This window comes from Schistocerca nitens, chromosome 3 (assembly GCF_023898315.1).
Source record: "Schistocerca nitens isolate TAMUIC-IGC-003100 chromosome 3, iqSchNite1.1, whole genome shotgun sequence".
NCBI lineage: Eukaryota > Metazoa > Arthropoda > Insecta > Orthoptera > Acrididae > Schistocerca > Schistocerca nitens.
The window spans coordinates 380,760,936-380,783,379 of NC_064616.1; the positions used below are offsets into that span (position 1 = coordinate 380,760,936).

The 22,444-nt window shown below is 42.7% G+C and overlaps 1 protein-coding gene across 2 annotated transcripts in view; it reads left to right on the plus strand.

Moving 5' to 3' along the window:
• The window catches only part of LOC126248318 (protein inturned), a 267,846-nt gene that overhangs the window by 151,516 nt on the left and 93,886 nt on the right, over positions 1 to 22,444 (plus strand). For both annotated transcript variants that reach the window (XM_049949205.1, XM_049949204.1), the window contains exon 12: positions 16,892 to 16,954. In XM_049949205.1, coding sequence (XP_049805162.1) covers positions 16,892 to 16,954 — 63 coding nt within the window. The remainder of the gene's footprint in view (positions 1 to 16,891; positions 16,955 to 22,444) is intronic.

The window sequence follows — 22,444 nt, forward strand, 5'->3', positions numbered from 1 at the left end:
CCTGTGACAAGCTGAGTGATATTCCTGTTTCTGCCACTCCCCATAAAAGCCTCAGCATGGTCCAGGGGATCATTTTCCATCGCAATCTCCTCTTGCAGTCTGACAACGAGCTCCACACCAATTTAGAACAGCGGGATGTTCATTTCATCTGGCGCACCTACAGGCAACCCAAAGACAACAGGGTTGCTACTGGTGCCTTCATCTTGGCCTTTGAGGGTGATTCATTGCCTGAAAAGGTCAAGGTGATTTACCGTTGTGACATTAAAACATACGTCCCTCCCCCTATGTAGTGCTTTAAGTGCTGGAAATTCGGGCACGTGTCTTCCCGCAGCACTTCCAGTGCCACATGTCGAGACTGTGGACGTCCACTGCACCCAGATACTCCATGTGCGCCTCCTCCCACTTGCATCAACTGTGGAGAGCACCAATCCCCATGCTCGCCAGACTGACCAGTACTCCAAAAGGAGTGGAAAATCATGGAGTGCAATACCCTGGACTGGTTGACTTACACAGAGGCTAAACATAAATTTGAAAGATTACACCCCATTCGGTTGACTTCGACATATGCTGCAGCTACGTCACCATTGTTGTCCCAAGTGCCAGTGGTTCCTCACTCTGTGCCATGAACAGTGCGCCCTCTGGGCCACCAGAACACATCCACCCCCTTGGAGGTAGGGGGCAAATCTTTCTCTGTTGCTCTCAAAGCACCTACTTTGGGAGCAAGGCCAAACACAGGGGCATCAGTCCCCTCCCCCCTGCCAGAGAAGCAACAGCCTCCTCCGGCTCCTCTCTTGCAGAAGTGGTCCCTTGTGGCCCTCTCTTCCAAGGTCTCCACTAATGCCATGGCAGACACCTACCAGTGGCTCAAGGAGCTAAAAGCTGCTGGACGAAGAGCTTCACGGTCTTCCTCCATGCTTGAAGCTACTTCGGAGAAATCTTCCCAGCAAGCCCCTAAAGAGAAGTGAGAGAGCAAGCAAACTAAGAACAAGTCTGCTGAGAAACAGGAACCTCTGGTGGCCCCGACACCACCACTCCCTATCAATACTTCATCTGAGGATGTGGCGGAGATCTTAGAGTCCCTTGCAGACCTTCATCTCACTGATGGCTTATCCACCATAGAAATGGTTACAAATACTCAATCGGTGGCAGCAGGTGACCCTGAGGCAGAACCTGCCTCCTTGCATGCTTCATGCCTTCCCAGCCTCACGAGAACATCATCCTCCAGTGGAATTGCGGCAGTTTTTTCCACCACCTGGCTGAGCTACGGCAACTCTTAAGCTTTACACCTGCTTTCTGGGTTGCCCTTCTGGAAACCTGATTCCTGGAAATGCAGACCCCTGCCCTTCGTGGCTATAGGGAATATTACAAGAACCGCAGTGACTATAATAGAGTGTCAGGTGGTGTTTGTGTCTATGTCCTGAACTAAGTATGCAGTGAACCTGTGCCCCTTAAAACCCCTCTTGAAGCTGTGGCTGTCAGGATAAGGACGACGCAGGAAATAACTGTCTGTAATGTATATCTTCCTCCAGATGGTGCAGTAACCCTGAACGCATTGTCTGCACTGATTGATCAACTCCCTAAACCTTTCCTACTTTTGGGATATTTTAATACTCATAACCCCTTGTGGGGTGGCACCGTGCTTACTGGCTGAGGCAGAGTTGTCGAAACCTTACTTTCTCAGTTCGACCTGTGCCTCTTAAATACAGGTACCCCCACACATTTCAGTGTGACACATGGCACATATTCGCTCATTGATATCTCATTTTGTAGTCCTGGCCTTCTCCCACCTATCCACTGGAGAGCGCATGACGACCTGTGTGGTAGTGACCACTTCCACATCTTCCTGTTACTGCCCCGGCGTCAGGCCCATGGACACCTGCCCAGATGGGCCTTAAACAAGGCAGACTGGGATGCTTTCACCTCTGCTGTCACCGCTGAATCTCCCCCACAAGGTGACATCGATGTGTTGGTTGAGGAGGTAACTACAACGATCGTTTCTGTGGCGGAAAATGGGAACCCTCATTTTTTATGGTGCCCCCGACGAAAGACAGCCCCGTAGTGGTTGTCGGAAGTCACTGAGGCAATTAAGGAGTGTCAGTGAGCTCTACACCGGCTTAAGCGGTACCCTTCCCTGGAGCACCTCATCGCCTTTTAAACGACTCCGTGCCCGCGTTCGCCATCTTATCAAAAGACAGAAACAGGACTGTTGGGAGAGATACGTCTTGACTGTTGGGTGCCATACATCACCTTCCCAAGTCTGGGCAAAGATCAAACGAGTTTTTGGGTACCAGATCCCAACAGGTGTTCCGGTGTTAATATAAATGGCATGTTATCTACCAACACAAACGCGATTGCTGAGCACTATGCTTGTGCCTCTGCGTCAGCGAATTACCCCCCAGCCTTTCACACTCTCAAATGGCGGATGGAAAGGAAAGTCCTCTCATTCACTACATGCGACAGTGAACCCTACAATGCCCCATTTACAAAGTGGGAGCTCCTCAGTACCCTTGCACGTTGCCCTGACACAGCTCCTGGGCCAGATCGGATCCATAGTCAGATGATTAAACATCCCTCGTCTGACTACAAGTGACATCTCCTCATGCTCTTCAACCGGATCTGATACGATGGTGTCTTTCCATTGTACCAGTGCTCAAACTCGGCAAAAACACGCATGATGTGGGTAGCTATTGGCCCATCAGCCTCACCAGTGTTCTTTGCAAGCTACTGGAACATACGGTGTGTCGGCTGTTGGGTTGAGTCCTGGTGTCACGTGGCCTACTGGCTCCCTGTCAGGGTGGCTTCCACCAGGGTCGCTCTATCACTGATAATCTTGTGTCCCTTGAGTCTGCCATCTGAACAGCCTTTTCCAGACACCAACACCTTGTTGCTGTCTTTTTTGATTTATGAAAAGCGTATGACACCATTTGGCGACATCATATCCTTCCCACATGATACGAGTGGGGTCTCCGAGGCCCGCTCCCGATTTTTATCCAGAATTTCCTGTCGCCCCGTACTGTCCATGCAAGTTGGTGACTCCCATAGTCCCCCCCATATCCAGGAGAATGGGGTTCCACAGCGCTCTGTATTGAGTGTATCTCTATTTTTAGTGGCCATTAACGGTCTAGCAGCAGCTGTAGGGCTGTCTGTCTCGCCCTCTCTGTATGCAGATGACTTCTACATTTCGTACTGCTCCACCAGTACTGGTGTTGCTGAGCGGCACCTACAGGGAGCCATCCACAAGGCGCAGTCATGGACTCTAGCCCACGGCTTCCAGTTCTCAGCTGCAAAGTCATGTATTATGCACTTCTGTCGGCATCGTACCATTCATCCGGAACCAAAACTTTACCTTACTTACGATTCCCTCAGTGTAGTGGAGATGTGTGGATTTTTAGGACTGGTTTCCGACACCTGATTGACTTGGCTTCCTCACCTTCGTCAGCTTAAGCGGAAGTGCTGGCAGCACCTCGGTGCCCTTCGCTGCCTGAGCAACACTAACTGGGGTGCAGATTGCTCTATGCTGCTGCAGCTCTACAGAGCTCTTGTTCAATTCCGCCTTGACTATGGCAGTCTTTTTTACGGTTCGGCGGTGCCATCAGTGTTGCGTTTCCTTGACCCAGTGCACCACTGTGGCGTTCGACTAGCGACAGGAGCTTTTAGGATGAGTCTGGTGACCAGTTTCCTGGCGGAGGCTGGAGTCCCTCCATTGCAGGTCAGGCATGCGCAACTGGTCACCAGTTATATTGTACACGTTCATAGTTCTCCTGTTTGTCCAAATTACCGTCTCCTTTTTCCCACCCACGGCGGTTCATCTTCCGCATTGGCGGCCCAGGTCAGGGCTTTGAATTGCAGTTCACGTCCAATCCCTTCTATCTGAACTGGAGTCCTAGCCTTTACCACCCATACTCAAGGTCCATTCACGTACACCTCCATGGTGTACACCTAGGCTGCAGCTTCGCCTGGACCTTTCACATGGCCCACCCCATGGCTGTCCGTTGTCACTTCCTCTTGATTCTTGACATGTACCGAGGTGATGAAGTGGTTTACACCGACGGCTTGATGGCTGATGTATGTCAATGGAGGACATATTGAGCAGCATTCCTTGCGTGATGGCTGCAGTGCTTTCACAGCAGAGCTGGTGGCTATATCTCGTGCCTTTGAGCACCTCTGTTCATGCACTGGGGAGTCATTTCTTCTGTGTGCTGACTCCTTGAGCAGCCTACAAGCTATCGACCAGTGCTACCCTTGTCACCCTTTGGTAGCAACCATCCAGGAGCCCATCTATGCCCTGGAACGGTTTGGTTATTCAGTGGTGTTTGTGTGGACCCCAGGACATGTCAGAATCCCAGGCTATGAACTTGCTGACAGGCTGGCCAAACAGGCTACGTGGAAACTATTTGTGGAGATCGGAATTCCAATAACTGACCTGCATTTGTTTTTATGCCACCAGGTTTTTTGGCTATGGGAGACAGAATGGTATAGTCTCAGTATGCACAACAAACTGTGTGTCATTAATATGTGGCAGTCCTCCATGCGGTCCTCTCACAGGGACTCTGTAGTTCTCTGCCGGCTCCGCATTGGCCACGCTTGGGCGACCCAAAGCTACCTCCTGTGCCATGAATACCCGCCTCAGTGTTGATGCGGTGCCTGGTTGACAGCGGCCCATATTCTGGTGCACTGTCGCACTTTGACTGCCCTGCGTCGAAATTTTTGGTTACCGGACTCGTTGCCGCTAATTTTATCTGACAATGCCTCATCGGCTGATTTAGTTTTACATTTTATTCATGAGGTTGGATTTTATCATTTGATCTAAGTTTTAGCGCATGTCCTTTGTCCCTCTGTGTTCTCCACCCTTGTGCTTTTAGGGTGGAGGTTTAAATGTGTCGCAGAGTGGCTGGCTTCTCCTTTTTATTCTCATGGTCAGCCAGCCATGGTAATCTGTTTTGTTGTTTCAATCTCTTCTACCTGTTTCTTGCGTTTCTGTGGATTTTTCTCCCCTTTTGTCCATTTAAGTGTTGGTTGCCCTTCTGCCGTTCTTGTGATTTTTCCTTTCTCTCCGGTTTGTGTTGTCAGTCTCACTTGTTTTATTCTCACCCTTGTGGCATTGTTTTATTCGGAAAAAGAGACCGATGACCTAGCAATTTGGTCCCTTCCCCCCTCTTTTAAACCAACCAACCAGCCCTCCATGGAGTGTCTAAAGGGAAGCCACCATGCTCTGCAATAATGTAGCCAGTTTGTGTTTCCAACACGTTTACAGTTTGTTTGAAGTGCACCCACATGGAAGAGACAGATTGTAGGCCTTACTTTATTTCCTTAATCCATCATCCTCTTGTTTAAGCACTTCAATGTGCCTGCAGCTGTCTTTCCTTTCCCTTTCTTTATTCATTGTATAATTTGGTCCTAGACCCTTATCAAGTATCTTTACCAAAAATTTCATCAATGGCACACTGCTATAGCAGAAATAAACATGAATTATGGAACACAGTGCTTTATAGAGAAACACATAAGGTACAATGAAGAACAGGTTGTGTGTAGCACTGAACACATATATTGGACAACAGTAACAAAGGTTACAGAATGGGCTGAGAACTTGTTTTCAATCACTTAAATAATACTCTTTCTTTGGCAGCTCACTAGAGCATGCCAGGGCCTATAAGGTGTCTATAAGTAGGCCTGTGAGCTGTATGAACACGCGATCTCTGAAATCGCATGCGTCATGAGTGAAGGTACATCACTCCTCCCTTCCAGTGTTGGGAAAACACTAGGCACAGAAAATACGTGGTACAGAAAAAAAGCACTGATACTGCAGAGAGAAAAAAAAAAGCACTGGCCTCAAAAGTCACTGGCACTGAGATTACGATTCACAGAAAATACCAACAGTGATGATGTTGATGTACATTTCATCGCCTGTCAATAGCAGCTGCTGCAGCATGTGGGCAGGCACTGGCAAGTGGCAAGAAGGGACAGAAATGATGAAGGGCGGTTTAGCATGCCGTCCACCCACTCGTGAGAGGCTGTAGGGCAGGATTGGGGATGGCATCTCCATAGTGATGTCCTTGTTGGGGTCAGCATCAGTGCTGTTGTCATAGACGATGGCCGCACAGGACCCAGCAAAAGAAGCGGCTGCAGCTCCGGTGTCAGATTCAGCGGGGGCTGCACTGACGATGGCAGTCGAGGAGCAGGAGTGGAGGCAGGAACCCCAGACAGAAACCCCCAGTGTAGCACAAACCAGATCATCTGTGACACAGGAACAGCCATAGGTGGTGCTGAACCCGCTGGAACGAATGGTTAAAGCTATGGGAAAGGACGTCCACCCCTCAGGAGTGCGGACAACACACAGACACCAGCCCCAACAATGATCGATGACACCAAGATCCCAGTTTGGCCCGCAGCTGAAACCACAAGCCCAGACAGGTACACCTGGCCGGAACCATTGTGGAGCCGGCAACACCAGCAGATCCGGCATCGGGAGCAGCATGCAGAGGAGGGTTTGTGGTTGACATTCTTGTAGCAGCTCCACTGGGCTCTAGTCCCATACCAGAGTGAATGGTACAAACTCAGAAAAGCTTCAGAGGACCTTATGGATACATACACCATCTGAGTTTTAAATGTCCAAACTGCACTGCGGTGCCGGCCAGGGGGAAAAGACGCCCGCGGGGCCACCTGTTGCTTATCACAATGAGTGCAAGTGGTGATAAGCTGCGTAATGTCCCCATCTATGCCTGGCCAATACACATGCCAGTGGGCCAAAGCTTTGGTGGGAGAGGCCCCCTCAATGACCTATATGCTGAAGCTACAGTATGTTATATCATAAGGAAGGGGGTATCACAACCTGGGGAGCAGTGGCCTCCACAGCTAACAAAAGACCCAATCAAACACAGAAAGGTGGTGCTGGAGGGAGAAGTAATTATGCAAGGGATCTGAGGTATGGCCTGGAGGCCTTTCCAACCAATTGTGCTGCAGAAAAGAAAGGACCCAAGTGAGTACAGGATCCACAGCAACGGCCGATGCTGTCATGGCAGTAGTGATGGGACAACCATTGATCGTATTCTGTTCCTCGGTATCTAAATAGAAACAAAGCAGCTCATCCTGATTAAACGCTGCGTCCGTCCCAATTGGAAGATGGGATAAGCCATCAGGATTGGCATTTTGCACTGTCAGCCACTAATGCATCTGGTAATGATATCATGAGAGCAAGAGAGTCCATAACTGCATACGATGCAATGCCTCATCTGGCACTGAAGCCAGGGGACTGGAAAGAAAAACCAACAGATTGTGACCCGTGGTTAAATGGAACTCGAACCATACAGGAAGATGTGAAATTTTGTGAGGACGAACACAATCACTAAAGCGTCATTTTCAATCTGAGAATACCGCAGGTGAGTGGGAGTTAAAGTCTTATAAGCATAAGCAGTGGGTTGTTCAGACCTGTCCACAGATTTGTGTGCCAACACCGCACCAAGACCGTACCAAGAGGCCTTTGTAGCCCACATGAGGTGCCGACCTGGCTGAAAAGTGACCAGGCATAGGCAGATTGAAGCTTAGATTTAAACAAAGCGAACGCTCAGTCACAAGCTGGGGACCAGAGAAAAGGCACATTTTTACGCAAAAGCACATGTAAGGGCTGAGCAACAGTAGATGTGTCTAGTTAAAACTTATGGTAGTACTCAACTTTACCTAGAAATGCACCAGGGGGCTGACCCAGGTGGCCTCTGTTACTCGGCCTGTGAACTGTATCGACACGTGATCTCTGAAATGACGCACATCATGAGGGAAGGTACATCACCTCGCATGGGTAAGTATCTACGGTTGATCAACTTGTCTCGCATAGCAGTAATTACATTTACAGGTCACTGTATAGCATTATAATTAAAATGCAGAGACAGCATGATGTAATTGAATATCATCACTTTCACGTAACTTAAGCGATTTAAGCAGCGGATGCCAGGAAAGCTGCCAGGAGGTAAGAAAGTTATCTGTTTGATATGTAATTAGCATTTGAAGTGGCATCTCATGGCAATGATGAGAGCTGTGAGCTACTACGCTGCTCAGTCACTCGACTCAAGCACCATTTTGGCATGAGCTACGTTTTCTACGTGACCTTTTCCAGAATTTCCCTTCAATCCCTTTAAACATTAACTCTGCACCAAACTCTGTTCTTATTAGCTTAATATCTGATATGACCTGATGTATCAGTAGTTGAGGTGGCCAATAAAGACAGCCAGATGTAGAAAGATAACAGATTAGCAAGTTTATTTGCAATATTATGTACACTTAATAATTGAGATATATATAACTTTGAAATGCTGTAGGTCCTTCAGTGATGCCGAGCTGAATCCCATGAGAATATTGTTCTTGATAGAAACAAGCAGTAAGTCACTGACACATGGAAATACTAGTGTCATGATGTGTCAGTGTAATGTCTTCACTGCAGTCTTCCATACCATGATTGATAAGTCTGTAGGGGATGAAGCTCTGAGCGCAGCTTCCTCAAAAGACACATGCTGACCAATAACAGTCGCAGGTAGTGATGCCCCATGAATTTAGAGTCCTCTGGTGGCTATTTATAGACAGCAGGTGACAAAAGCACAAGCTTGCCTGGTAGTATGCTGGTGAGTGATTTAAATGTGCCATTCCCACGTAGCCATGAGCAGTGTGCTGGGTTTGGTCGACAAATATGCAGTCGATACTGAAATCCCCCCCCCCCCCGACCCCCACCCCCCAACCCCCCATAATTGTGCACTGTCATGATGTAGTGTGGGTGCAGGTGGTGAGGAGGTGGAGGTATGTGCCACGGTTCTGCTGATGGTGTCAGCCGTGCCAGATGACACCAACTGCTCACATCTTAACATTCGTCTTGTGAACCACCAGGAACATCTACAAAAGACTGGAGGTAGGGCATCAATCCAGCAGTACAGTTATGTGCAGCATTGGCTCTGCTTAGGTCACCAAAGGCTATGTGGCTGATGCAGGCTCGAAGTCCGTGAGTGCCATTGCTGCGAATTGCCCCAGGTGCAGTGGCAATGGTTTTGGAGGTGGCAGTAGCTGCATGGGTGGTCAGGGGTTGACTTCCATGGCAGAGTTGTCAGAAAATCGGTGCGACTCAGTGTCAAGCACCAGCAAAAGCTGCTTCGGGACAGCAGGCTGGGTTTCAAGCAGTGTGTCTGTAAAACAAAAATCTATGGCAGGATCACAATAATCACAGAAACAAATTTGGTTTTGGTGCTTTCGATTGGTTCCCCTGTCTACCGTGAATGATGTAATAGATACAGCCCGACATCTGAATGACAGCACCGGATTCCCAGTTGTGCAGCTCATTATAGACACAGAGGAAAAATTTGTCCTTTGTGCAGAACTTCATTGGCAAGGGTGAAAGATGTAGCAAACTGTGGTAACAACGACCATGTAAGAGTTCTGCTGGTGAGGCTTCATGAACAGGCATAGTGAAATAGGTGGTCAGAAACAACAAAAAAGTATTTTCTCTCTAGTGTGATGCATGAAGTCTATACATCTGAACCTTGAAAGTGCGAACAAAATGTTCGACTTCACCGTTCGACTGAGGAGAGAATGGTGCCATTCGAATATTTTGGATTCCATTGTTGCGGCAAAATTGTTGAAATTCTGATGAATAGAATTGTGGAGCATTCTATGAAACAATCGTGCGTGGCAAACCTTCTAAGCAAAATACAGTAGTGAGTGCTTTGATAGTGATAGAACTAGTAGTAAAATTCTGTGGACAGACAAAAGAATATTTGCTGTATGCATTGATGATAATGTGTCATCTTGTATTCTAGAAAGGACCAGCAAAATCTATATGAATACACTGCAAGGGACCCTCAAGTCAAGGTCAGTTTAAAAATTCTTGGCACGGTGCTGCCTGGCTATCTGTGCATACTTGGCAGTGGGCGGTTGCATCTTCTGTCTATCAAGTCTGAGCCATGAGCAATGCTGGCACATTAGCTACCTTTTTCTGATTCCCCAATGCCCTCTATGTAATTGTTTGAACACATGTTGCAAAATATGTGGGAATCAGAACTTACGTTTGTTCATTAGGAGAATACAATAAAATCTTTCCATTCTGAAGAGAAATGCTGTTGCATTGTGCATGGTATTTGCAAACTACTACATCTGAAATTGATTTTGGATTATGAAGCCAAGCCATCTGCATGTAGTACTTGAGTAATCATAGTGTCTGATCATGTTCAGTAGCCTGTACAATCTACTGAGAATTAATAGGATAAACTTGCAATGCTTGCAAGAACAAAATGGCCAGCCTGAAGAAAAGAAACTTCAGATTTATTAAAATCCAGATCATTTCCCATGATTAAGTGAGACAGAGTGGCTGCATTTGCATACTGTGCTGTAGTGTGTTAAAGAATTTGATATTGATAAATGGACAGCAATAGTGATCAATATTGCAGTTTCTGTGCTGTAAGATCAGGTACATCTTTCGCCAGATAAAAGAGAGCTGCCTGTGCCTTATGACCAGCCACTAGAAAAAGTTTTTACCATATGGATATTGATGAAATTTAGTGACACCATAAATTGCAGCTTATACTTCCTTTTCCTGCTGACTGGAGTTGACTTGGGCCTTGTTCTGTGTGTTAGATGCGAATGTTACATGGGATTCTCTGTTGTCAACCTTGTGATATAAAGTTGCCTCTATTACATGTGGTGATGCATCAACTGCAAACATTACTCCTTTTTACAGGTCGAAATTCATATGACATGGACAACTAAGAATGGACGTTTCGATGTGAGAAAAGATGTTCACATTCTCCAGTCCAGTCAAAAGGAACATTTTTATGCCAGAGGGGATGCAAAGGAGTGACTATTTTCACTGTGTTTGGAATGAATTCAGTGTAGTGTATCATTTCACAAGAACAGCTTGTAGTTCTCATGGATTTTTAGGAGAAGGTACTCCCCATATGATCTTTAAATGCTTAGTTGAGGGATGTTCACTGTAGGCATCAATGATGTGGTGTCACAGCCAGACACCACACGTGCTAGGTGGTAGCTTAAATCGGCCGCGGTCCTGTAGTACATGTCGGACCCGCGTGTCGCCACTGTGTGATCGCAAACCTAGCGCCACCACAAGGCAGGTCTCGAGAGACTGACTCGAACTCAGCCCAGTTGTACGGACGACAGAGCTAGCGACTAGACGTACGAAGCCTTTCTCTCTCATTAGCCGAGAGACAGAATAGCCTTCAGCTAAGTTAATGGCTACGAACTAGCAAGGCGCCATTAGCCTTACAGTGATTGTAATTAAAGTCTCCTTTGTGCGATGTGCCACAATGAATTATTAAAGATAAGTATTATACCAGCTACGTACTTTTATTCATAGCATTAATTACGTATCCTGTTCCAGTACTTCACGCCCGTCTGCGTTAGTCTCGCGTGCCTTTTAAGCCACCTCTATCTACAAGGTGTTGGCCCAGCTGCCGACACATCAAATGACATATCCCACATATTCACTTTCAGCATTGAAATTGATCAGTTTTGTAAATTACACTTGAGTCTGGGGTCACTTAAAACTTGGAAAAGAGACTTCAAATATTTGAGATGCTGTTCCGGTGTTTGTCCAGATACAATGGTGTCATGTAAATAATTTGAACAGGACAGAACTTTCAGTGTCACTTGTTCAAGAAAACATTGAAATGATAATGGAGCAGAGGCACTTCTGATTTGAAGGCACTAGTAGTGAGGTATTGATGTACGTATTAACTACCATAAATCTTTCCTTATCAAGCAGAAGTTGAAGATAAGCGTCAGTTAAACAAAATTTTGCAAAGAATCTTCCATTTTTTTAAGGCAATCCATAAGCATGCCAGTACGTAGAACCGGGAAGGAATCATTCACTGTTTGAGTGATAACTGCAGCTTCATAATCGGTGCATAGTCTAATCTTCCCATTCACTTTTCTTTGTGATCACAATGGGAGGTGCTTGCAGATTTGCAGAAATGGGTTTCAAAACTCTGATTTGTTCTGATCTGTTAAGTTCAGATGTATCTTCATCATGAATGGCATAGGGTACCAGATTAGTGTGCTAAAACAGGTTTTGCATTGTCCATGAGCGTAGTATGCATGTGAAAATTCTTTGCGTGTCCCACTGTGACGTTGAACAAATGTCTACGTCTACATAGATACTTCACAAGCCACTGTAAGGCACTTGGCAAAGAGTACCCAATACCAATATTAGTCATTTCCTTTCCTGTTCCACTCTCAAATAGAGTGAGGGAAAAACAACTGTCTATATGCCTCCATATGAGCCCTAATTTTTCATATTTTATCTTTGTGGTTCTTACACACAATATATGTTGGCGGCAGTAGAATCGTTCAGCAGTTAGCTTCACATTCTCTAAATCTTCTGATAGTGTTTCTCAAACAGAATATCGCCTTCCCTCCAAAGATTTCCAATTGAGTTCCTGAAGCATCTCCAGAACACTCAAGTGTTGTTTGGACCTACTGGCCTTCCTTTAATCCGACCTGGTGCAGATCCCAAAAACTCAAGCAGTACTCAAGAATAGGTCACACTATCTCCTATCCATCCTAGGAAGGCTAACTGAAGAGTAAACTGTAAAAGCAGACTGAATCCTAGATATGCAACTTTCTATTCTCCTGGTGCATCACCAATGAATGCTGATGTGTTAATGAGCTATGTAACTGGCTCTTCAGAAGAAGTGAAAACTGTGCTACAGACTGAATGAATTTTCACTTACAAAAATTCAAGATTAAACCTCTTAAACAAAAAAACACGAACAAAATTTAAGAAATATATTACAGGGAAAACACACGGAAAGATAATCACTTAGCTTGCCACTCTGCAGAAGTATATCACCCAAGAGCTGGGGCGTGATAATTTACATATTTTTCACACAACTGCCGAAAACTGGCATTGGAAAATTGCATATCAGTAGTATGCATAAGTGAAAAACATCCAAGCCAAAAATATTAGTAACAGAATGTGGTTGAACTACAGGGGATGGAACTGATGTAGTCATACTTCTATATTTTGCTTGCAAAGTACATTTTCCAAGAACAGGGATATTTTCGCCATTTTAGGCCATGAGGTGCAGGCATGATTTTGTACTTGAGGGTTTCCCAACTGCAGATAAGTATTTTCATTAAACAGTGTGACTGAATCAGCAATATCTAACTGTAATGATACAGCTTGATTTCAAACGTGCAGAGAGATGAACAGTTTGCAGTTATTGTCCATTGAATGTGACTGTTTGTTCTGACTTGAAGAATTTAGCTGTACATCTATTATAAGAGAGATGGTTAGACTGAGGCAATTTTTGTGATGTGTATTTCACTGTGCGATTCCGTCACTTTCACCCATGGTTCTAGTGTGGATTGCCAGGAGGAGTGGATACAGTCTCAGAATGAGAGATTATGTTTAGTTTCGTTTTATCAAACTGAGATTTGTGTGGAACAGAATTTACTTTGGGTTTCTATTGAGTGTCTTGATTTATGGTAGTTTTAGTATTCCACATGGTGGAGAAAGCACTTTTTGCAGTTGTGCGTTACATAACATTTCACAAAAGACTTCCAAAGCTTTGAACGAGCCAAGAAAGTGGCTAGGCGCCCCATGCTGTGTTTATCTGTTGCCTATGGTGGTGTTTGTCCTGTGCCATATGAAACTGGGGCCACTGTGAGCTGTCTGAGTTCAGTATTGCAACAACAGGCACCTTTAAGTCAAGTTCCATGAAGTCTTGCACTTCTTGACCTTTGATTTCTTTGAGCATGACATTGGGACCAGTGGTCTGATGCTTTAGAGTCTTAGTCCATATCCTGTTATCAGCAAGGTTTTGAATAATGGCACTGCAAAGCATTCATCTTGAAATGAGGCTCCACAAGAGCAGCTACATTTGCCATTCCTAGTCATGCCCTTCAGTTCAGTGATCTATTCCTTGCAGAATTGATTATTATAATAACATGTACAAAAAATTTGAAATAAGCAGGAGCTACATGAATATTAACTTTGAAGCAGTCAACCAGTTCACCAACACTGTCTTCATATGATAGGGTCTGGGACTCTTAACTGATGGAACAACTTCCTACACAATCTTAAAATATTCACTTCTACATACAAAAAGAAAAAGCATTGTGATTCACCTGATATGTCATATGCTGCTCAACCTGCTTACTCAATCCATTCCTCTTGGTTTGCATCAAAAGAATGGAAGGGAGGAGATGACACATGGCCACTGGAATTCTGTGCTTCACTCATTGTTCTTTGCTGGTTTTGTTGTGCATCCATCAGCTTGCCAATAATAATGAGCAGTGAGGTGATTTTTTAGCTCTGAAACTGAATAAGTGCAGTGACTGACTGCTCTCTAGAAGTTGTCATTGTGTACACAAATTACGGACACTGTAAAATATATTCCATACAAAATTGTTAGCAAATTGGTATGAATTTTTGACAACTGCCACACTACAGCACCAGATTCATCGTCAATGGATGTCCAATATGTCAGTAGTTGAAGTGGTGAATAAAGATATTTGGACATCTACAAATAGTAACACATTAATAAGTTTATTTACAGTATGTACACTTAAAAATTGATATATACTTAACATTGAAGTGCTTTAGGTCCTGCTGTGGTGCTGAGCTACAATGAGAGTGATGTTCTTGTAAGCTTGAAAGCTGATGGAATCAGATAAGTCACTGATACATATAAATGCTTAGTAGTGTGATGCAGCATCAATGTAATTTCCTCACTACAGTCTTCTGTACTAAGGTTGATAAGCTTGTAGATCCACTGAGTGTGGAACGATTCTATAAGTGTGACCACTTAAAAAAGTGCACCAGCCAATCAGAGTTGCAAACAGTCAGGTAATGCGAATTTGGGGTCCTGGGGGCACACATGTGTGATTCCCCCCATAGGAGACAGTCAGAAACGGAAGTGCGAGCTTGCCTAGCTGTATGCAGGAAGGAGATTTAAATGTGCTGGCTTCCACCTAGTGGCGAGCAGTGCCCGGCATGCTGGGTGCAGTTGATGCAGACACCGTTGATACCACACATCCTACATCACAGGTCATTTAGGAAGACAGTGGTAGCTCAAACCAGCCTCCCAGTAGCAGTAGCTCATGCTGGCCTGGCACTGCAGGCAGGTGGCCTTAGGCCTATTTCCTGTGTCCACAGTATGGATGGATAATTCCTATGAATGGATAATTCCAAGAAGTTCAGCCATTCCCCGCTAGATGGCAATGGCATCATTTTTACAAAAATTCATCACAGTTCAGCCAGTTTGTATAAAATATTTATGAATTGCTTACACAAACCTTCCTTGTGAATCATTCTATCTGTTACTAAAAGTCATCTCAGAATAACTGAGATTAAATCAAACATACAGGCAGAAAACACAGTAGTGGACTTCATACATGTATAGAATAGACAGAAGAATATAAGATAGTTAGCATCGTCAGTGTGCCTTTGAATGTGGGTGTCATAGTTCACGTAAAATTAAAATCACTATGACTGTTAGTACAGATGTATCTCAGAGTTTTTTAAAATTAGATATATTTCACATACCATCACACTCAACATACACCTTATGGTCACACAGTGTTTAATGTAGCATGATTCACACTGTGTTTACTAATTAATTTTTCACTATTGTTAGTGTGCTATAAGCAGAGCTGAACTCCTGCGTATTCTGCCACCACACTTCAGAATATGCGTGACAGGCCAGGAACTCACCTATGTGAGCTTAGCTCGAGCAGGTGAAGTGAATGCGCTGCTGTCATTGTGTGCTCCACTGTCTAGTCTGAAGGAGAGCTGAGAAGGCGTGCTTGTGATGTTGGCAGTCATGAATTAAGCACAGTTGTTGTTGTTGTAATTTTTACAGTGAGAGCAAAATTTGTCATCCTTTCATGCCACAGCATGGGCAAAGGAAGGTGAGTCAGACTTTAGCTGACTGAGTTAAGGGGCCATCAACAGTGTTGCTGAGTGAATTTGTTAATTGCTCCAAGCAGAATGACAAATGGACCAGGAAACATGGCAAAACTGAGTGAGCTAAGCATTGACCAACTGTCTGAGAAAACTGACTATGTTCTTAACATGCTGGTTGCATAGACTCAACAGGCACACAAAGCAGCAGCTGCCTGCCACCCGCCATGGTGACACAAGAACCATGCTACACAGAACTACACAAAGGTGAGACCTAATGCAAATGTGGGCCACCGGCGTTTCCTACAGCAGCATAGGTGCTGCAGCACAGATTCGGACTGGCCTCATTTTGAGGAACAGATGGCACTGACGTCTGGTGAGCTGCACGATACCCACTACTAACATAACTTACCCTTGCGTGATCTATCACAGATAGAAAGCAAGTCCACTACTTCCCCTTACTACATCTCCAGACTGTCACTGAGATTATTTTCCTGTGGCATGTGCCATGGCGCTTTTTTCCCTCTACCGTAAACTCACTGTTTCTTCGTATGTTTCTATTGACAACTGTCTTCTAATTGACCCGTACCAGTGAGTAACCTTACCCAGACTTGTGGACAACATCACAGTCCTGCATCCTGTGATAACTTCGGTTTGAGTGACTATGCAGTGCAGAAGCAACATGGAACTTTTTGTGATGGTCACCATGCTAGCGTAGGCATGGAGGGGCTCTAGTCTTTTTTAAAAGAAGAAAAATGTCACCTGTGTGTCTCTGTTTGCTATTGCCACCATCCCCCACCCCTCACCTTTCCTCATTTCCTTTCCTCTTTTCAAATTGTGGTGCAAAAGAGATGACTCCACCTTTGTTTCATTCCAGGTTTTCATGCTTTTGTTGTCTAATATTTACATGCTTTTCACTTGCCGAATGATGTGTTTCTAAATGTGCATTTCACAATTGTCTGTTTTAAGTATCTTAGGAAATCCATTTTTGTTTTTCAGAATGAAGATTTTGACCACCAGCAGAGACTATATACAATCATAGGATCATGCTATTATCACAAGGTATGCAGTCCTAAAATATTTTTAATAAGGCTGATGAAATTTTGTGACACTTTAACTAGAATTTTTCAGTACAGTGAGTGAAATTGGTCATTTAAAGTAATACTGTGTGATTCAGTAGTGTTACATGTTACAGAACATAGTAACTTCAGTGAAAGTTGACAGCTCGTCCCAGTTAATAAGTATATTACATACAGCAGTTAAAAGGATGGGCTATGTGTGGATAGAATTAGGCCTGTCCATACAATGTCACGCTCTGTCTGAATTTGCCTTTAATACCCTAGTTGCTTGTGGAAACACCATGGTTTCCAGCTCTTTAGCTGTAGTTCTCTATACCTTTAGAACATTCCCAGAAAGAAACCTGCCAAATGGGTGCTCATAAAGGCAGACTGGATTCTCAATACAGCTAACGAGCTGTGGTTTAACACAAAGCCAGGATTGAGGATTGGGTGGGTCTAATTAACAACACAATCCACTAACTGTTCATGCATGCCAAAGTCTTTAGAATAACAGAGAAGACAGTCTGGTCTGTGACGGAGTGATGATTGTAATTAGAGACTGAGAACTTTGCAGCTTTTCAGGTTATGAAGGAAAAATACTTCTGTATCATAAAAGAGAGAAAGAAGAGATCTGAGCAAGAATTTGTAAACTTGTATTATTAATAGCTCCACTCATTGTGCTTCAATTGCTGGTTCCATGCTGATTATAAACTTAGGTCTATAAGCATGCGTTTTAATTATGGTGTTGGTTTCAGATATCTCAGAACAAGTAACTGTCAAAATTTATATCAAGTTATTTAAAAGATATTAGGGCAGAATTCTAATATGAGTGGACTGTTATTAATATAATTTCTTCTGATGAATAAAGAAATGAGGTAGAAAAGGATATGAAAATGTCACCCATGCACCGTCATACATATTCATGTATAAATCTATACCCAATCAAACTTTCGCTGTGAAAACTCCATACATGTAAAGCTAAATATATGGTGGATGTTTACACACAATTTAAAAAAAAATGTGTTTTTTAAGCCCAAATAACTTCGAGTATTGTATTAAACCAAATAAGAACAAAAATAAGTGAAAGGAAAAGTACATGGGAGACAGAAGAAGGCAACTAGATTTTCTAATACTGAAAAAAGTCTCTCTCTGGAAAAATGATTTCCTCAAAGCTCTTGTGAACAAAAATTATGAAGTAAACTTTATTTGCTGAGGGTGTGAAAATGATTTAGCAGTGATTAGAAACAGTGTGACTTAATGTAAAGATTAGTGGCATAAGAACTATACAAATTATGAAAGTGCAGAGTGATGTACGAGGTGGCAGTTATTGAACTATATGAAATAAAATTGTCATAACTTCTGAACAGTTTGTGTTGGATGTACAAACAACATGGTTGGCCACGGGGCATGATGGGAATTAGTATGCACATGCATGGTTTGGTTTGGCAACAAGGCTCACTTTTATTTTGATGAGTTCGTCAATAAGCAAAACTGGCACATTTGGAGGACTAAGAATCCTCATTTCATGATCAAGAAGTCTCTTCACCCTCAACGGGTGACTGTGTGGTGAGAAAAGTCTGGTCATGGAATAATCTGTGTGATGTTCTGTGGTGGCACGGTGACTAGAGAATGGTATGTGTAGATTTTGGAAGATGATTTCATCTCCATTGTGACCCTGATTCCAACAAGATGTGGTTCATGCAAGATGGAGCTTGACCCCATTGAAGCAGGAGGGCATTTGATATCTTGGATGAGCACTTTGGGGACCACAATCTTGCTCTGGGGTACCCAGAGGCCACTGGCATGGCCCTTCATTGGCCACCATATTCTCAGGATCTGAAGACATGTGGCTTCATTTTGTGGAGCTGTATTAAAGACGAAGTGTACAGCAATAGCACCAAAACCATTGCTGAACTGAAAACGGCCATTCAGGAGGTCATCGACAGCAACGATATTCTGAGACTTCAGTGGATCATGCAGAATTTTGCTATTCATCTGTGCCACATCATCACCAGTAATGGCAGGCATGTCAAACATGTTATAACCTAAATCCAAATATCTATAGTGACGTTTACATGTTGGATAAAGTGTGTGCATGCTGTAGTTTGTAACCAATTTACGTTTTTTTTTTTATTCCTCCATATAGTTCGATAATTCTCACCCTTTATGTGCGAACATTGCTGAATAAATTCATGTATAATTTAATATCAGACTGAATGCTTTCACTGCATCTGTGCATGTCAGAGTACTCAAATGACACTTTTGTACAGTTGCTCTTATTGTGTCTTTCTTAGGGGTAGAACCCCATTTATTTATTTATTTTTCTGCTGGTTAACATGTAAGAGCTTATGTATAAATAGTCAGATACAATAAAATATTCAGTAGACACCCATTTTTCCCTTAGCTTCATACTCTCACCCAAATGTTCCGTACTTAAAAAGTTCAGTTATCATACCTGTGCAAACTTGACAACCAATCTTACCTGCCATTTTGCAGCAGCTTCTGGCTGGCACAAATAAAGTGCAAATTCTCACCACACAGAAATCTACAGATGGCAGAATGCGTTGTTGATTTCCAATTATATATCCATACTTCATTGGTTTTAATCTCTATATACACAAATTTGAAGCTGCTTGGTCGCATCTGTCTGTATGTACAGACTAGTCTGAGAACTGCTGTAGGGATTTTGACCCAATTTTTACTTATAAGTACACTGATTCACGAGGAAAGTTTTTATATACAGTTAATGAATATTTCATACAAATAGTCAGAATTATGATGAATTATAGTGAAATTGTAAAAATGATGCCATTGCCACTTACCGAACAGCCACCATAACTCGAGAGAAAGCAGCAGTTTCTTGAAAACACAGCAAGCAAGATGCAATTCGTATATGGTGTGCTGATATAGTGTTAGAGCATTTGGCTGGAAAACCAAAGGTTGTGGGATCGGTTCCTGGCTATGTCATTTTGTTTTTGACTGCACGTTTTAACCTAGCATTCACCTCTCAATGATGTGGAGATATGCATTTCGAAATGTGATAACAGTTTCAGACTTCCTGTGTCTGCTTCACTCAGATTAGTACCACAATTTAAATTCTTAACTCACTGCAAATTCTTTGAACAATGGGCAGTGAGTTACTCAGGTTTGTAGTATTGAAAAAGATATGACCAGTAACAAAAAGATGACCACTTCATCATTATGTTATGATGTGAGGCTTACAATTTGAAATAGTCGAGTATTTTTAACCAATAGTTTCCTTGCTATCGTTTGAAAACAAGTGCATAATGAAAAAGCATGTGAATCCAAAGTATGTGACGTTTTATTTTTTATGCTATAAGTTCAATGTTTTCTGAAAGACTACTTCTACAACTTCAGCAACTTTGCTTCATTTACATATGCTACATTATTTCAGCTTCCTGCCTTCCTCAAACCAAACCCTTCCTCAAACCAAATGCTGGTTCTTTGTATGGCATGGTGAAGAAATCTGCCATAAAGAACCCATGACAAAGAATTGCAGCAGTGAACCTCAGTAACGAATCTCAATAACGCAGCACAATGCATGCTAAGCTTCACAAAATGAATGCTGTAACATGTGCTAAATGTGTACATCTAGTATGTTTTTTCTTATTTTTTTCATTTATTTGTGCCAGCTCAGCCGGCCACTGATACATAATAAATCACTCACATACATACACCCATGATTTGCATACAATATTTACATTGGTTGTAAACATATTACTTACATCACAATGTGCTCCCATCATTGCCATGAGATGTCACTCCAAACGCCAGATCAATATGGAACACACAATATTGTTGCCTCCAAACAACTTTCCTGCCATGCAGTGCTTACACCACATAAGTTATGTGAAAGTGATGATATTCAGTTACTTAACGTTGTTTTGTGAAATGTATTGCACCATATGCACCATACAAGTTGTCTGGCCATAGCTCCTTAATACTACCTAGTTGAGGCCATGCTGGGTTGCTAGTACTTTTTATTTTAATCTCATATTGAGTTACTAAAGTAAAATAAAATGACATTATAATTTTAATATTGACTGTGGTGAGTCATGTCTGTTGTAAAGGTAAATAAATGTGTGTATTCATTGTGTTGCAGTAGCATTGCAGTGGTAGTAATGTTGATATTACTTTCATATAAATCATGCCTCCTAAATTTTGAACTAAGAAAGAAACAAATAAATCAACTAAAATCTTCCCTGCCTGCCCAAGAATTCTTTGTCACTAGGCCTTTGATAAAAATATACAAATGTCACACATGTGTCTTTCAAAATTTCTCGCATGCCCACAAAGAAGAAAAGGATGGTGCATTGCTAAAAGACGAAAAACTGACTGGCAACAACTGCTTATTTAATGGATTTCCAAAAAATGTCAGCAATATAAGATTTACAGCTGTCGAATCCCACTGTCACAATGAGAATATAATTACATATCATATGGCATGCAAACTGGGTTATAAAATAACTTGTTATGTGACTGGTTCTATCTGCAATTTCATGAGTCCAGAGATACATTAAACAAAGCATAGTTGGCAGTGAAACTGAGAATTTTGTTGAGTAATTTCAGTGTAAAAGAGGAGCTTCTGAGAATATTACTGATTTCAGGAGAAACATTAAATGAGGAAATCTATGAGAAATGTAGAGGAAATGCAAAATTGATAAATGTGCCACTACACAAATAGTCACAAATAACTACTGATGGAAATCCAGGAATGATTGATAATATTGATGAATTTACTGCCCTCTGCAAAAAAGATAATAATTTCAAACCTTATGTTCTATCACTGTATTATCCACCAGCAATTTTGTGTGGTAGGAATCTGTACCCTTTAGGTGTGTCATGAAGTTGTTACAAAGTTAGTAGCTTGATTGAAGCAGGTCTTTTGCAACATATTGAAGTATGTTAGTTCACTAAAGGCAAAGGTCTTGCAAGATTTGTAACTCTGGTTAAAGAAATAGAAAAATATCTTTGAATAATAAATCAGACTTCTGTGGAATTAATGGACTTTCACTGGCTGGTGAATTTTCCTTTTATCATAAACATAACGAAAAACCTAAATCATTTAAACTTGTAGACACAATGGAAAGATAAATATAACTGTAATGTCAGGATCTGTAATTGTGCATATCACATCTGCAGAGGAAGTAATTTGTGCAATTCCCAAATATGAAAAAATTATAGATGAAACTGCTATTGACTTTTCATTTATTATCAGTCTTCAATTACTCAAAGAAAAATTTCAAAAGCAATTTCAACGCTTTAATGCCACTGAATCAACAGATTCTTTTATCAAGTCTGTTGGCTGCCAAGTAAATGTAATACATTGCAGGGTTTGCTGTAGTAAAAACAGAAGAAGTGGAGCTAGAAACTTTGGATCTTCAGAATGATGATGTCCTAAAATCCAGTGCATCAGATGAGAACTTCAGCAATATAGTTAATACAAACAAAAAAAAATCATGCAACATAAAAT